This window comes from Diabrotica virgifera, chromosome 7, assembly GCF_917563875.1.
Source record: "Diabrotica virgifera virgifera chromosome 7, PGI_DIABVI_V3a".
Classification (NCBI taxonomy): domain Eukaryota; kingdom Metazoa; phylum Arthropoda; class Insecta; order Coleoptera; family Chrysomelidae; genus Diabrotica; species Diabrotica virgifera.
The window spans coordinates 24,745,897-24,763,338 of NC_065449.1; the positions used below are offsets into that span (position 1 = coordinate 24,745,897).

At 34.5% G+C, this 17,442-nt stretch overlaps 1 protein-coding gene across 1 annotated transcript in view; it reads left to right on the forward strand.

Annotated features, from left to right (window-relative positions):
• The window catches only part of LOC114333077 (serine protease gd-like), an 86,293-nt gene that overhangs the window by 10,287 nt on the left and 58,564 nt on the right, over positions 1-17,442 (forward strand). The window contains exons 3-4 of the mRNA XM_028282901.2: positions 7,034-7,187; positions 15,957-16,305. Coding sequence (XP_028138702.2) covers positions 7,034-7,187; positions 15,957-16,305 — 503 coding nt within the window. The remainder of the gene's footprint in view (positions 1-7,033; positions 7,188-15,956; positions 16,306-17,442) is intronic.

Genomic DNA, 17,442 nt, shown 5'->3' on the forward strand with positions numbered 1-17,442 from the left:
CTGTCTAGAGTAACCCCAAGGTATTTCGGGTATTTATTGTGTTTTAACAGCTTGTTATTAAAATACACTCGCAATTCTCTGTTTGCCAACTTGTTGTTTAGATGAAAAGCTGATACTTCAGTTTTTGTAGTACTTGGCTGTAGTCTCCATTTCTTAAGGTATTCGCTGAGGATGGATAAGTCATTCGTGAGAGTGATTTCTGTAGTTTCTAAAGATTGGTGGCTTGTTGCAAGGGTCCAGTCGTCAGCATATCCAAACTTCCGAGATTCGGTTTCAGGCATGTCAGCAATATAGAGGCTGAAAAGTAAAGGGGCAAGGACAGAAGTTTCATCTGTCTACTCGTCTCCTTTCCCATTATAACCTGGAAGGCTCTGTTGGTCAGCATGTTGTCAATGAGGTTAATTATCTTTCTGCAGGGGATAATGCGGGCCAGTTTATATATTAATCCCTGTCTCCAAACAGTATCATATGCTGCTGTTAGATCTATAAATACTGTTACTGTCTTCTGTTTCTTTTGAAAACTAGCTTCTATAAAAGTTGTTAATGACAGCACTTGGTCCGTACAGCTTCGATGAGGGCGGAAGCCAGCTTGTTCAATGGGGACATTTTCTAGTATCCTGTGACTAATTCTGTTGAGGAGAAGCTTTTCTAATAGTTTATATACCATGCTGAGTAGAGCTATGGGGCGGTAGTTTTCTGGCTTATCGTTTGATTTGCCCGGTTTCGGAATTGCAATTATCTTTGTTCGCTTAAGTGAGAAAGGAATGTTACCTGACTGAAGTATATCATTAAAGAACATTGCAAGCCACTGTTTCGTGTATGCACCACTGTGTATCAAGAACTCTGGATGGATACCATCAAAGCCAGGTGCTTTACCTGATTTCATTTCTTTCAGCGCATGTGTGATTTCAGAAATAAGTATTCTTGCTGAATATTCGGAGTTCGTTCTGTTCATTTGTTTTAATGTCCTTAAGTCTCTTTTCACGTTGGTAGTAGGTGTTCGATCTCGTGGAGCTCTGGATAGAGATACTATATGGGAGGCAACCTTGTTAGGAGACATTTTAGACTCTCTGGATTCCAGCTGGTTAGCTCCTCCAATTTTCCGCAACAAGGACCATGCCTGCCGGCTTGATTTTTTGAAGTCAAGGTTTTCGACAGTCTTTATCCATTTTTGGCGTCTAGCTTTATCGATGTTGTGTAAAAGCTCATCGGCTATTTCTCGGTCACCACTTTCGAGAAACTTCGTGTATAAGTCTTCACATGTTTCAGTCCATCCAGGCACATATTCTTTGCGATACCCCCTAGGGATGGTTTTCTTGGCAGTGCTTATTACTGCGCCCACAAACCTCTGATAATGTTTGCTGGTTGGAGGGACCCAGCTCAAGGTCCGGTCTAGTTGTTCAGAGAACTTCTTCCAGTTTGCTTTTCTAAGATTCCACCTGGGTCGAGGATATGATCTAATTATTGGAATTGATATTCCGATGGTGATAAGCACCGGACGATGTTGAGTATGTGGGAAGTCTGCAAGGACACTTCTCGCAGTTGTTAGTGGTCTGTCATTGGTATCTTTTGAGACAAAACATAGGTCTGGGTTATATTCTTTTCTCCATGCAGCTGATTTAAATGTTCCTCTGTCTTTGGCATCAAAAACTAGATATGTGTTTTGCTCTTCAGACCATTCTACTAGTGCCTCCCCATTTTCATCATTCGTGGTGTACTTCCACATTTCGTGGTGGCTGTTGAAGTCGCCGATGTATATAGTAGGATGTGGATGAGTATTTAGCACTTTTGGGTTCCATGTAGTGGCTGGAGGTTTGTATATGTTAACTACGGTAATATCTCCAATCTTGGTGACTACTTCATGTATATTATTTTCATTGGAAGCAGAAAGTAGGAAACCATTTTCTATATTGCAGCGAATGTAGGTTGCGACGCCGTAATGTTTATCATAGGTGGCTCCCAGTAAATCGTAGCCAGGTATCTTTCCCCTTAAATCAAGCTGGACTTTGTCTTCAGTATGGGTCTCTTGTATGGCAACCAGGTCAATGTCGTTATCGTGTAGGATTTTTTGCAACATTTGGCATTTTGCCTGGCTTATGCTCTCGATGTTAAGGTGACAGACTCGGATACACGGTCCGAGATCTCTAGTCAGTTGGTTCTGAGAAGAACCTTTATTTGTTCCCATCGTATGTTTACGTATAGATAAGATTTCTGTTTGTGATCTGTGATGTTGGCAGGATATTGTTTTTGTTTTTCGTTCGTCTGCCGCCAAATTTTTGCTAGTTCATTTAGCGTTACCCAGGGTGCACCACATGGAGGCGAACTAGCATTACACCCTAGCATTACACCCTGTTTTCTGATATCTTTCGATAACGCTCTGTATTTATCGTTTGTTTAGAATCTAGTTTAATGTTATTTTCTGCGTTGAATCAGAGTCCACGTATTATGGGATATCCATGACTTATGGCCCGTGAAAACCGCTGCATGCCTCACAGTTCGTGCAGACTCGATTACCTTATCTCTGAGACAGATCCAAGTGCTCTCAGGGTCACTATCTACTTGGTCTAAAGAAAGAGCTTCTTCTAGGTTTTGTTGGAAGTTATTAATTTTTGATGGATTTAGAGACATGACTTTTCTCTGGGGTCTACTTTTGGGGACTTTAAAACGAACGTTTTAAGTCAAACGTTCAATACCACGCAGGAGTTGATGATCGCTTCCACAGTCTGCGCCAGGATATTTTTTAAAGTTGATGGCCGATGACTTCCATCTTGATCTTATTAGAATGTAGTCTATTTGATTTCTTGTTCATCCATTTTGGCCATATAATCATGTATAACATCCGTGGATGATGATGATGTTAATAGAACGTGTTTGTAATAATTACAAACAATTATTGTAAGATGTTGTTCTACACAGAACTCCACTAGACGGTCGCCATTATAATTTCTTTATGCCAGTCCATTTTTGCCCAGCACCCCTTCAATATTTTCATTAGATTACCCTAGTTAAAATCTCCTAAAATTATGATTAGTTTACGATTCGGAATAGCGCTAACAGTTTCTTCTAGACGACCATAGAACCTCTTGATGTCTTCTTCTTGTGCAGCTTTTGTACGAGCGTATATATTATCCTACTATATGTGGGTTTATAAAGCTCTCCGCCGCTTTGTCCGGTTGTTCCATAGGTCCTTGTTCCGAAAACGCGTGGTTTTAAATTTAAATTAAATATTAGAGCGCCAAATAAAAGATGAGCCGATAAGCTGGACTTATGTTACAACGGGGGCGTGGACAGTACGGGGCACGTTGAAGAATCGCCTGATATGAAAAGCATTGGTTAGTTTATCATACAACGGAACGGGCAACACCGGGAAATGCCGAGGACGTGCGCTTTCTATTGTTCTGTGCGCCGTGCCATCCACGGTGTAAAATAAATCAGCCTTCATGTCCACATTTATCAGAAGGCGCGAGAAATTGTTTTCGTCTCGTCACGTCGGTCGTTTAGTACGTTGGCTTTATTGGAGTTTTATACACACGCGTGTTGGAAACTTTATCAACCATACGTAAAAATTGTAATTTAATTTTTTGTATAAATGTTGGATAAAATAATTGTATATTATCTTAAATTCTTTAGTTTTATACAGGAGTGGATAGAAAATTGTCACCCAAATGTGTAGTTCAGCATAGTTCATCATCATCGTTCTCTTTGCCTTATCCCTAAGCGGGGTCGGCTTCCCTAATTGCATTTCTTCACACAATTCTATCTTGGGTCATATCAATGTCAATCCCCTTTACCAACATGTCCTGCCTTATCGTCTCCCCCCAGGTCTTCTTTGGTCTTCCTCTCCTACTCCTTCCAGGAATCTGCACTTCAGCTATTCTTCGTATTGGGTGATTAACGTCTCTACTTTTAACATGACCAAACTATCTTAACATATGCTCTCTCATTTTGGCATCAATTGGTGCCACACCTAGATTTCCCCTAATATACTCATTTCTAATTTTATCCATCTTTGTCACTCCACTCATCCGTCTAAGCATTCTCATTTCCGCCACATGCATTCGTTGTTCCTCTTTTTTTATCACTGCCCAACATTCAGTTCCGTACATCATAGCCGGTCTTATGGCTGTTTTATAGAATTTTCCCTTCAGCTTCATTGGATTTTTTCTGTCACATAACACACCACTCGCTTCTTTCCACTTCATCCATCCAACCCTAATTCAACTACATGCATCTCCATCTATTCCTCCATTACTCTGTAATACCGATCCCAGGTACTTAAAACTATTGCTTTTTACAATCAGTTCACCATCCAAAGATACCATTTTATTTGTAGTAACTCCATCTTTAAATGAACATTCCAAATACTCTGTTTTTGTCCTACTAAGTTTTAAACCTTTTTCCTCCAGAGCTTGCCTCCACTGTTCCAGTTTTTGTTCTAAGTCTCTTTCACTATTTCCTACTAACACGACATCATTAGCATACATTAAGCACCATGAAATGTTACATTCTAGTTTCGCTGTTATCTGGTTCAAAACTAATGAGAATAAATACGGACTAAGCACAGAGCCTTGGTGCAATCCTACTTTCACATGAAATTTATCAGTCTCTCCCACACCTGTCCTAACACTAGTCGTTACTCCCTCATTCATATCCCTCACAATCTTTACATATTCACCAGGGACTCCTTTCTTATTGAGTGCCCACCACAGAATCTCTCGAGGAACTCTATCATATGCTTTCTCAAGATCAATATAGTTTAGCATAGATCATTGGGTTCTATTTGTGTAGTGATTTAATCGAAGTAGTAATGAGGTTGTAGATTTGTGGGGTTTGGGCTAGTTAGTCGTGGTCCGTGGCCCTAAGTTTCGAGACCAGCAGATTGCTTTGAGTTCGAGTTGTGAAGAAGTTTGAGAAATCCTTGATAACCAGTCATCGTGAAGTGCAATAGGACTGGTAGCTATAACAGAACTTTTTAATAAACGTTTTCAAAGAGACACGGAATTGCCAGCGAATGTCTTCTGTTGTTTTAAGTTTCAAGAGGTTAACTACAAAATTGATATTTACTTTCATAGCCATAAACGAAAAGGACTCACTAATATTGTTTTCTGCCTTTTAAAGTATAAGAACTTTGCAAAACTTTACAGATTTCATCAATAAGCTTTGTTATCGGTTTGATGTAAGTATTCACTTCTGTAAGAACTCATGCCACGCGCCATTTTTTCTTTCGTCTCTAAAATTATCGCCCGTGGCTTATTACCCAAAAATCTAAAATAACTATATAACTATAAAAATAAAAAAAAAATAACTATAAATTTTTTTTATAGTTATTTTTCCATAACTAAGATTTGAATCTTGCAGTTGGATTTCATTAATTATTAATATGTATTCCAAAATTCTTTTAATCATAATCATATTGGTGAAAACACTTTTTTAGAATACATAAATATTTAAATATTTTTTGTATAATTCACAAATCTTCATCGAAAATAGTTTATTAATGTTAATCTGATCCGAATTAATTAACATAAAGACTTTTATTTATAAACATAATTTGGTAAAACCACATTTAGTTTAGGGAAATAAGCAAAAATTTACCCCGTTTGTGTTACGGACCCGGCCGCGTATTTACGTTTCCTTAATCATTTCACATTTCACGACAGGGTAGTTTTGAAATAGCCACGGAAACGGCGTAGCATATTGGCCTTCAAACAAGTGTGCATTTCAAGACAACAAATAGGTACTTGTTAAATTGGCAATTTTTTTTGGTCTATTTCAACTGTTTATCACAAATAGCTCCTATCTGCAAAAAAATTGTTGAGCTGAAAATTAAATATGTTTTTAATAGAATAATAATAGTCCAAGAAGTAATGAAGCTTACAATAGGAAAAAACCTCGCAATTTTTACAGAATGGATCGATTTGCTTGAAAATTTCAGAATAAGTAGTGGATAGTCCAAGGATCAAAATCTATATGATGCCTAAAGGCGCTCTTACCATGGGGTGGTTGCCACCCCATGTCGGGGTGGAAATTTTTTATCATATTTTGACCTCAAAATTTGGTAAAAACATTCATTTTAAGCAAAAAACGTTCTATACATTTTTCTCATAAAATTAATAGTTTTCGATTTATTCGCTATCGAAAGTGTTAGTTTTATATCGAAAAAATCAATGTTTTTAATAAGTTTTCTAAAAGAACACAGTATTTTTATTTTCTTTAAGACCAATAGTAATCGAGCTATAGTTTATTATATTATATTAGCTCTTCTTCGTCAAATAAATGCTAAATATTGTAGTTTTAAAGTCAAAACACGGGAAAACTATGTATTTTTCGAGGATAACTTGTTCAAACTAATTTAAGGTACTTAAAAATATCTATCTTTAGAAATAAAAAAGTCTCTAGCTCAAAAATTTAGTGACTTATAATGAAAAGAATGTCAGTCCCTATTTTTTTCAGCGAAAAAGTGATTGGAAGCAGCCTCCTAATTACCACTCTAATTAAAATAGTCATTGACCTTATTTGGTCTTCTTTACGCGTCATCCAGAAATAATATGACATACTTCACCTTGTCATGCAAGGTAAAATAATGGGAAAAAGAAGTATGGGCCGCCGTACAACTTCTTGGCTTAAAAACCTACGCCAATGGTTTGGGAAAACTAGCACTGAACTATTTCGTGCGGCTGTAAATAAGACAATGATTGTTAATATGCTGGGCAACATGAGAGCCAACGATCGACAAACGGTCTCGGCACCTTAAGAAGAAGAAGGTGTTCTTTATTTATGTATGTAAACCTAATAGAATGGAATCGACTTGAATCGAATCGTATATATTTGAATCTACAAAAAGTATTTACTTCTGTCGGCACTTTGCAATATCCACGCTCTTTTTGTCAGTGCAACAATAAATCAGAGAATAATAAAGTTACAGTAATTCTACAGGTAGCTTGTGAAAGAAGAATGTTTGTTGAACTGTAAAGTTCAAACGACGTAGTCATATTTATTCTTTTATTTAACCACTTCTTTACTTTTTTTGTAGATACTGAAACTGGAAAGAGTAACTAAAGTACATGAACTTAACGATGGCACGGCGGAAGTTGTCTACAATATATTTTTCCCATTTAACGAAACTATACCTAAAATAACGTTAATCTCATATAACGATAAATTTTACTGTAGCGGTCATAAACCAAGTAAGTCTTTTAAACACTACCTATAAGCTTATTTTCATGAGCATTGTTCAGTGAGTCACAAATGATAGAAAACTAGGTAAGTCCGTGATAATATACATTTTAGCGACATGAAATATTAGTTAAATCTGACAGTTGTCACATTTTATTCGCAATTTGGCATAAAAACAAATCAATTGTGTTTATTGCATTTATAAAATGGTATTTTCTTTGATTTGTATAGTCTTATAAATTGTACAGATTATATTCGTAGATATATTATATAATTCGTATTTTTTTTTCGATTATAGCGCCATCTATTGACAACTAGAATAAATGTTATAAATGTCACCGATGAAATGTAATCACCGACGTGCGTTTTTTTCTGTCACATACAATTTAATGCGTTAGAATGAAATCGAAAAAGTGTGACGCACTGAAAGATGCTCATGAGAAAAGGCATATCATATTTTATTCGGTTGCATTCTTCGCTCATTTATTAAAATATTTTTATCTATATCTTCTCTTTAAACCTTATTGATAATAGACCAGGGCGTATCTGTTTTGAGGTGGATGTGAGAGGTGGCATTCGGATTTTTGCTGATAAAGTTAGGTGACAACTTCAATAATTATAATTAACTTATGCTCCTCAAATATGCCCAGGATATTAATAAAAAAATTTAAATATTTAAAAATTTCGAAAAATATCGTTTTTTTCTACTTTTATTGCTTATAACTTTAAAATGATTCATTTTGGAACAAAGTCGTAGGGAAATAAAATAAAGATAATTAATTTTGTATAATATACGGCTGGTTTAAAACGTTTTAAATTATTACCCTTTCCGCAAAATAGCAATGAATAAAAAATAAGGGGGCAAAAAGGACTGTTTTTATTCAATGTTTTTCAACCACTTTGGTTACACTTATAACCTTCATAATGAGTTTAGAAAATTCTTATAACATACCGGTTATAGAAAAACCGGTTTTCGGTTTTTTTAATCCAATAGGTTACAAAGTTACATTTACAATACACTTTAGTTTGCGATACTCCATTCGACTCGATATCAATATCATCAAAATTATTATTTACTATCGAAAGAATATGTATTACTTTTAACACGTTTGTATATTTTTAGAATAGGTACATTTTAACTCATTTAACACTTCCTGTATGATTGTATTGTTTTGAAAACGTAGCGAAATTCTTGGAGATTCGTATTCGTAATCAGTAATTCGATATTCATAGTCAGAGCATTATTTTTGGTAATCAGAAAAAGTCATTCACCCACTTTCAATGTCAAGAGTTAAGTGTGAAAAATAGATGATGTTTGCGTCTAATTCAACCAGATCGCTTCTTATGTAAATATTATGATTACAAATACCTTTTCAAGGAAATATTATAATAAAACTTATTAATTGTTTCTGGCTGACTTTCAGTTTGCTTCTGTATTTTATAAAATAAAATAAAATTTGAATTATGGTTTTGTTTGGAATAATTACTTGACAATAATAATTATGATTGGGATCCAAAATAATACCTAACCTAACCGGTTTTTACTTTCAAAAGAAAAAACCGGTTATAACCGGGACAAAAAAACAACCAGTAAAACCGGTTATTGCGGAGTAAAAAAAACCGGTTTTAGGTTTAAACTGGTAGGTTTTTCCATCCCTGTTTTAAAATTATAAACAAGGTTTTGCTTATAAACAAATACAGTGATGTCGTTTGAATTGGAATAAATTCATTTTCTTGAGAATCGGCGACTCTGGAGGTAAGTAAATTCCGAAACAGATCGATTTCTATTTTTAAATTATAATTTTTTGGCATAATATCATACTAGTGATGTCATCCATCTGAGTGTGATGACGTAATCTAAATGTTGGAATTAATTTAATTTAATTTTTTTTAATTCAAACCCTGTATAAATAATTATGTTAATGTTTATATTAGTGAATATAAAATTAAATAGCCTTTCGATTGAGCTATCACGGGCACCTGTTCTTATTTAAAAAAATAATCGATTACGTCATCACGCCCAGATGGATGACGTCACTAGTATGATATATATACCAAAAAGAATTTAAAAGATAAAACTTTAAAAAAGGGAGTAAACCCTGTAGTTGGCTGTATACCTTCAATATAACAACGTGGAATGAAGTAGAAAATGCTGTTGTATGTAGGCATATATGAATTTATTAAAAAAATCCTTAAAATTTATCCACGAAGGAGTGAAAGTACAAAACGTTTTCGGTCAGACTGACCATCATCAGTGCAAACGTCCAGTGTACAAGTAATTGAAACTAGCCACTTCAATAGGTATAAAAACCTCTAAAATACATTATTGTTACATTCTATAATAAAAAGTGGTCGACATTAAGTCGATGTCTTGAGATTTAAAGATCACATGTGAATGTATTTCATCCTTGCTCGAAAATTGCACAAGGTAATTACTTGTGTTCAGGTGAGAGGTTGGTTGAGAGGTGAGAGGTGAGAAGTTGGTTCGTAACCTCTCACCTGAACACAAGTACTTACCTTGTGCAATTTTCGAGCAAGGATGAAATACATTCATATGTGATCTTTAAATCTCAAGACATCGACTTAATGTCGACCACTTTTTAGTATAGAATGTAACAATAATGTATTTAAGAGATTTTTATACCTATTGAAGTGGCTAGTTTCAATTACTTGTACACTGGACGTTTACACTGATTATGGTCAGTCCGACCGAAAACGTTTTGTACTTCCACTCCTTCGTGGATAAATTTTAAGGATTTTTTAATAAATTCATATATGCCTACATACAACTGAAGTGTTTACTTCATTCCAAGTTGTAATTTAAAAGATTTTAGAATTTAAAAATAAAAATCGACCGGTTTGGGGATTTATTTCCAGAGACGCCTATTCTCGAAAAAATGAATGGATGTCAACTGAAACGTCCTCACTCTATTTGTTTATAAGCCAAAAACTTGTTTATAGCTTTAAAACAGTGCTGAGGTCTCCTAAATAATCCGATTTTAATTCTGTAAAGTGTATTAGATAGGTAGAGAACCTCTTTATATGTAAAAAAATTAGCAAACTACTAAATGATCTACTTTTCCTTCAGAAAGTTTTTAAAAAATTTGAACTTTTTTAAAAAAATATAGATTGCAAAATTTTTCTGCAAAATCTATCAGGTCGATTTTAATGAAATTTGGTGGACGGTTTAAGTATGTTGTAAGGAATTTTTTAAGCTCATTATAAAGGTTCTAAGTACAACCAAAGTGGTTGAAAAACATTGAATAAAAACAGGCTTATTTTGCCCCCTTATTTTGTATTTATTGCTATTTTACAGAAAGGGTAATAATTTAAGACATTTTTAACCAGTCGTTTATCATAAAAAATTCAATTATCTTTATTTTATTTTTCTACGACTTTGTTCCAAAATGAATCGTTTTAAAGTTATAATCAAATAAAGTAGAAAAAAATCGATGTTTCTCAAAATTTTTAAATTTTTTAATTTTTTTATTAATGTTCCGGGCATATTTGAGAAGGAGCATAAGTCAATTATTATTGTTAAAATTGTCACCTAACAGAAGATTTTTCACAGATCCGCCCTGATCTATAAATGAATGCAAAATGCAGCATAATGTGAAACTCTAGGTTTACCCTGGGCACCAGGTAGCTGGTCCTAGGAGGACCATCATCGTTATTATATTCGTATTCAGCGACCTCGAGAACCATCCAAATAATGACTGTCGATTGATTTCGATTAAAAGTAACTCAAAAATTAAAGTTTATTTCCAATTTCCCTTTTTTGTACCTACTCCTCAATTAATTTCCTTGTAGACCAGAACTAATCTGTAAAAAAACGTGTATTTTTGTATTCGGATTTTTTCAGATAAAGTTAGGTGACACCTTCAGTAATAATAATTGCCTTAGGCTCCTTCTCAAATATGCGCGGAACATTAATAAAATAATTAAAATATTTAAAAAATTCGAATTTTTTTTTGGAACAAAGTCGTAGAAAAATAAAATAAAGATCATTGAATTTTGTATGATATACGACTGGTCAAAAATGTCTTAAGGTATTACCTTTTCTGCAATATGGCAATAAATACAAAATAAGGGGGCAAAATACGCCTTTTGTTATTCAATGTTTCTTAACCACTTTGGTGGCATTTAGAACCTTAGTAATTCGCTTAGAAAATTCTTATAACTTACTTAAATGGTCTACCAAATTTCATTAAAATCGACCTAATAGATTTTGCATAATAAATTTGCAATATACATGTTTTTAAAAAAGTTCAATTTTTTTAAAATCTTTCTGAACAAAAAGTAGACCATTTAGAAGTTGGCTAAGTTTTTTACATATATAAAGGTTACCTATCTAATACAATTTACAGAATTAAAATCGGATTATTTAAGGGGCCTCAGTAATGTTTTAAAATTATAAACAATTTTTTGGCTTATAAACAAATAGCTTTGTTTAATAATAAAAACATTAATTTTTAGCAATGCAAATAATTAAAACCGGTATAATTTGACTTAAACTTTCAAATGCTGTCAGCAGAATTGCTATTTTATTTTTTAATCAAAAGTTATTCTCGTTCAAAAATTGCAATTTTTCGATTTTTTTAATGTTACACCGCGTTTATCTCGAAAACTATGCATCCTACGAAAAAATTTGTAAGAATATTGTTTGCTTAGAATTACCCAAGAAATACAAAAAAATGTTTTATTTTGCGAAAAATCGATGTTATTTAATTCCTGAAGTTCTTTGTTTATAACAATCTTATCTACATCCGGATCAACTATTACCCAAAAAATTCGTGTTCTACGGGTCAAAATACATAAAAAAAATTTGGATAAGTCCATCTAAATAAAAGAGCCCGTAGCATCCCCTCCTGGACACAGTACTAGTTTGTTTATAAGCCAAAAAATTGTTTATAACTTTAAAACATTGCTGAGGCTGCTTAAATAATCCGATTTTAATTCTGTAAAGTGCGTTAGATAGGTGGAGTGCTTCTTTATATGTAAAAAAATTTACAAATTTTTGTATGTTCTAGTTTTTGTTGTGTAAGATTTTAAAAAATTTTATGCAAAATCTAGTTAGACAATTTTAATGAAATTTGGTGGACGGTGTTAGCACATTACAGAAATTTTCTAAGCGAATTAGGAAGGTTCCATGTGTAACCTAAGTGATGGAAAACATTGAATAAAACAGGCTTGTTTTGTCCCCTTATTTTATATTTATTGCTATTTTGCAGCAAGGGTGTTAAATTAAGACATTTTTAACCAATCGTATCTGATACAAAATTTAATTATCTTTATGAATCGTTTTAAAGTTATAAGCAAAGAAAGTAGAAAAAAACGAAATTTTTTGAAATTTTTAAATATTTTATTTTTTTTATTAATGTTCCGGGCCTATTTGAGAAGGAGCATAAGTCAATTATTATTAACGAAGCTATCACCTAACTTTATCCGCAAAAATCCGAATGCCACCTCTCACATCCACCTAAAAACAGATTCTTCCTGGTCTATTGGTACTTATTCTATATCATCGTATTCTTGCGCTAGTACAAGTTGGTCGTCTGCAAATGACAATGTGGATATTGTATTGTTATTGATCGATAATCCCTTGTTTCTACATTTACGTTTCCAAAGTTTTAGAGTTTGTTCGAGGCCTGTTCTGAGGTTGGACTTAAATAATCACAGCGAAGGGCAGACCCCTGTTTTAGGCCTTTGCTAATTTGGCAACCTCTCGATAGACTGCTTCCAACTTTCACTCTTGCTCTGGTTTTGGTATACAATTGTTTTGGTATACAATGTAGTTTGCTTGGTAAGAAGCTATTATATGCTTTTCTTAAGTCCACGTACAACATGCTCCGGGTTGACGGTCAGATTCTTCTCAATAAACCCCCTGACCTAAATCCTGCCTGCTCTTCCCGTCTGCCTTTTTTATGTATCATCATCATCACGTAGCGCTACAACCCTGGGTGGGTCCTGGCTGACTGTACAACTTTCTTCCAATTGGTTCGGTCTTCCATCAACCTAGGATCAAATGGGATGTTCATTTTTCGGAGATCTGCTTGGATGTTATCTCTCCATCGCATTCTGGGACGTCCGAGTGGTCTTTTGCCTGTAGGAATCTCCTCCCATACCAATCTTAAAAGTCTCTCGTTATGAAGTCTGTGCACGTGGCCTGCCCATCTTAGTCGCTGTGATTTAATTTCTTGGACAATATCGATGTCATCGTAGAGTTCTTTTAATTCGAAGTTGGTGCTGATCCTATACTGGTTTGTGTTAATGTCGTGGTGAGGTCCGAAAATTTTTCTAAGTATTTTTTGTTCAAAACGTCTGAGCTTTTCTTCGTTTGATTTGGTCATGGTCCACGTTTCGCAACCATATGTTAGTACAGGTCTGACGATGGATTTACAAATTTTAATCTTGGAACTTCTTATAAGATTTTTTGATTTTATAAGCTTATCCAGTGCGAATAGACAGCGATTTTCTGATTGGATTCTGCCTTTTATTTCTTCAGTAACATCGTTGTCAGCTGTGATTACGGCCCCCAGATACTTAAAACGTTGTGCTCTTTCGAAATTGAAGGTGTTGACCGTCAGATTTTGTCCTATCCTGTCTTTTCGTGTCGTTCTATTTATACACATATATTTCGTCTTCTCTTCATTAATCCTCAGCCCTACTTCGCTTGTTGCTCCTTCCACCTTGTTGAAAATGGCTTTTGTGGATAGGATGGAGTCTCCAACGACATCAGTGTCATCTGCGCATGCTAGTAATAACTTGGGACCTTGAACCGATAGCAGTTCTGTTTTTATTTCGGCCGACCTCATGGCTTTCTCTAATACAAGGTTAAAAAGTAGTGGAGATAACGCATCACCCTGTTTGAGTCCACTGTTGATTTCGAAGCTGTCAGATAGTTTATTATTTATACGTACTTTTGATATTCCACCCTCCATACAGACTTAAGTCATCCGAATGAGTTTCTTTGGTATTGAGAACTCCGCCATGGCATTCCATACTTGGCTTCTTTCTACGCTGTCATATACCTGTCGAGAGTCTTTGAAGAGATTGTGTATGGGTCTGTTATACTCCCATCCCTTTTCTAGAAGCTGTTTCAGCGTGAATAGTTGATCTATTATGGATCTGTTTGCCCTAAAACCGGCTTGATATTCTCCTAGGAAGTTTTCAGCATAAGGTTTTAGTCTAGTAAGAATGATGTTTGAGAGGATTTTATATGCCGTGTTTAAGAGTGAAATTCCTCTGTAATTCGCGCATTTTGTTTTGTCCCCTTTTTGTGGATGGGCACTATGATGTTTTCCTTCCATCTTGCTGGTATCCTTTCTTCAACCATATTTGTGTTATTAATTGGTGGATTTGGCGATGTAGTGTTTCTCCATCATATTTCAGAAATTCTGCTGGTATCTCGTCCGTACCCGGCGCTTTGTGATTTTTCAGCTTATTTAAGGCCTTTCGGGTTTCTTCAAAAGAGGGATTTTCGACGGGCATGTCTGCTGTTATATATATCTCTTCTTTGTGCTGTTCTTCCTGTATGATGTTTAGAAGGTCCCTGAAATGCCCTTTCCATTCTTCTGTTAGTTCTTTATCGTCTGTTGTCATATGGCCTTGATTGTCTCTCAGTGTATAGGCAGAATTGGTTCTATGTCCTCTTTTCTCTGTGGAGACTGCTTTATAGGATTCTCTGAAGCCTGTTTTGGGTCGGTCTCTCTCCATAGCTTCATATTTTTGTTGTTCATAGTTCCTTTTCTTTGTGCGTATCATTTTTCTTGTTTCCTTTTTTATGTATGGTGGATATAAATTATGTTTTCCATTCCTCTGGAATTTCCACTCCGTTGATGCTTTGAATGAGTTTGGCTAGGTTGTCATATAATTATGTTATGCCATATTTCATTAGCTCAGCCGTTATGTTCCCTGGTCCTGGGGTCTTGGGCCCCTGCTTTGTTGTTCTTTAAAAATTTATGTACTTCTTCTGTTACTACTACACTAGTCACTTTTATACCTCCTGATAACGGTGAGCAAAGTCTTTTTCTTCGTGCGACTAGAAATACTTCTGTTTGTCTGCTATTACTTATTCTGTTTCAGTTGTTGTTGACCGTACATTGTCTTTCCACCTTTTCGGCATCCTTCCAACGGGTCGTCTGCTATACGACTTGTCGTTTTTACAAATGTTTGCTTATTATCTGGTCCCATTCGATTTACATGTTCGTTCCAGTTTTTTTTCTCGTTTTTATCTACCTATTAATATTTTAAATTTTGCATCGTTCACGTATACTTCTGTTGCTTTGTCTGTCTCTTAATGACATGCCCGCTATTAATTTTAATACTTTAATTTCGATATTGTTGATATGTTGTTTCGTCTTTCTTGAATTGGTCCTTGTCACCGCTGCATATGTTAGGATTGGTCTTACTGTTGCCATTACTTTCATTTTGCTTTCCGTGGTCAGATATTTGTTTCTTCATATATGGTTTCTCGGAGGCAACCACTTATTCTTGCTGCTTGGCTTGTGATCTATGTTCTTATATGTTCTAATATTAATTTGTTTGCTGTGATATTGCAGGTGTGGAGCTGCCTTTACATGTCATCTTCGTTATCAGCAATTAATGCTGCACCATCGACATGGGATTATTAAACACGATAGGATTATTACCATCTTAAGTCACATTGGTCCACGTATGTGGACGTTAATTATTATCCTTATCCCCCTTTTTGCCTTTATGAATTTTCTACCGCCTGATCGCTAATAAAATAATAATATATTGTTTATTTTTACTTTTAGTAGGAACCGAGATAGTTAACGTTAGGTACATACACAAATCCAATTTTATTAGACACGAAAAAGGATTCTACAAACCTGAAACTGAACAAGATATTTCAGAAGACGATATCCCTGTTAAAAGTCCAATTGACATACCTACAGCAACTCCGGGAATACCAAAACTGATTCCAGACAGAGTCACTACAGTAACCCCTCAGATACCACCACCACAGAACATACCAAATAAATCGCCTACTGTACTTGATCCACCCATCGTCGACAAACCTGACATCGTGTACATCGACATACCTGAAAAACTATCTTCCGTTCCTGACCCTAGTGAGGCTGCTGCGGAATTCAACCTTGATAAGTACATAAATATATCTAAATATTTTACTATAAAACTCATAAAATATATTTTTTATGCGCATGCTTAATATAGTCCAGGAACTGAAGCTTTTCACCTCGTAATTTTTACAGAATGGATCGATTTGCTTGAAAATTTAAGAACAAGTAGTGGATAGTCCAAGGATTAAAATCTATATGATGTCGAAAGGCGCTTTTACCATGAGGGTGGTTGCCACCCCATCCCGGGGGTGGAAATTTTTTATTATATTTTGACCGCAAAAGTTGATAAAAACATTCATTCTAAGCAAAAAATGTTCTATACATTTTTTTGATAAAATGAATAGTTTTCGATTTATTCGCTATCGAAAGTGTTAGTTTTATATCGAAAAAATAAGTGTTTTTCAATAATACACTAATTTACGATTCACTTAATTTTTGCCGTAGAAAAAATTTTCTCAAACCAATTTCTTGGGAATTAAATAACCTACAATTTCATATTTAAACATTTTTTCGTATCTCTGATGCTAATCTTTCTATTCTGAAGAAAAAGCCATTTTTTACCAAACTGCAAAAAATCGTTATTCGCTTTTAACTCCAGTTTTTTAAAAACTAATCTTTCTAAGCCAGTCAAACTTCTAGAATCTATTATTAATACATAAATAAAGAAGAATGAATAAGGCCAATGACTAAAAACATTGCTAAAACTACATTATTATGCTTCCAATTTGATTTCTCCTTTTTTTTTTTCAAAAAATATATTGATTTTTTAACCGTAACTTTTCTATTTTTTATCTTAGAGAGTTTGGCAAAAATGAATTTTGTAGGCTTTTATAAGGTCTATAAGACTATTAATATTAATTGTTTTTAAAATCCTCAATCGCAAAAAGAGGTGACTTTTAAAGGGTTGGTAAAGGTGGTTTTTGCATGTTATTACAAGTTTTAATTATTAATAGCTCACTCAATTTTTGTTATAGTAAAAATTTTTGCAAACCAGTTTCTTGAGAATTAAATAAGCTACAATTTCGTATTTAAACATTTTTTCGTATCTCTGATGCTAATCTTTCTATTCTGAAGAAAAACCATTTTTTCCAAACTACAAAAATTCGTTATTCGCTTCTAACTCCATTTTTTTAAAAACCAATCTTTCTAAGCCGGTCAA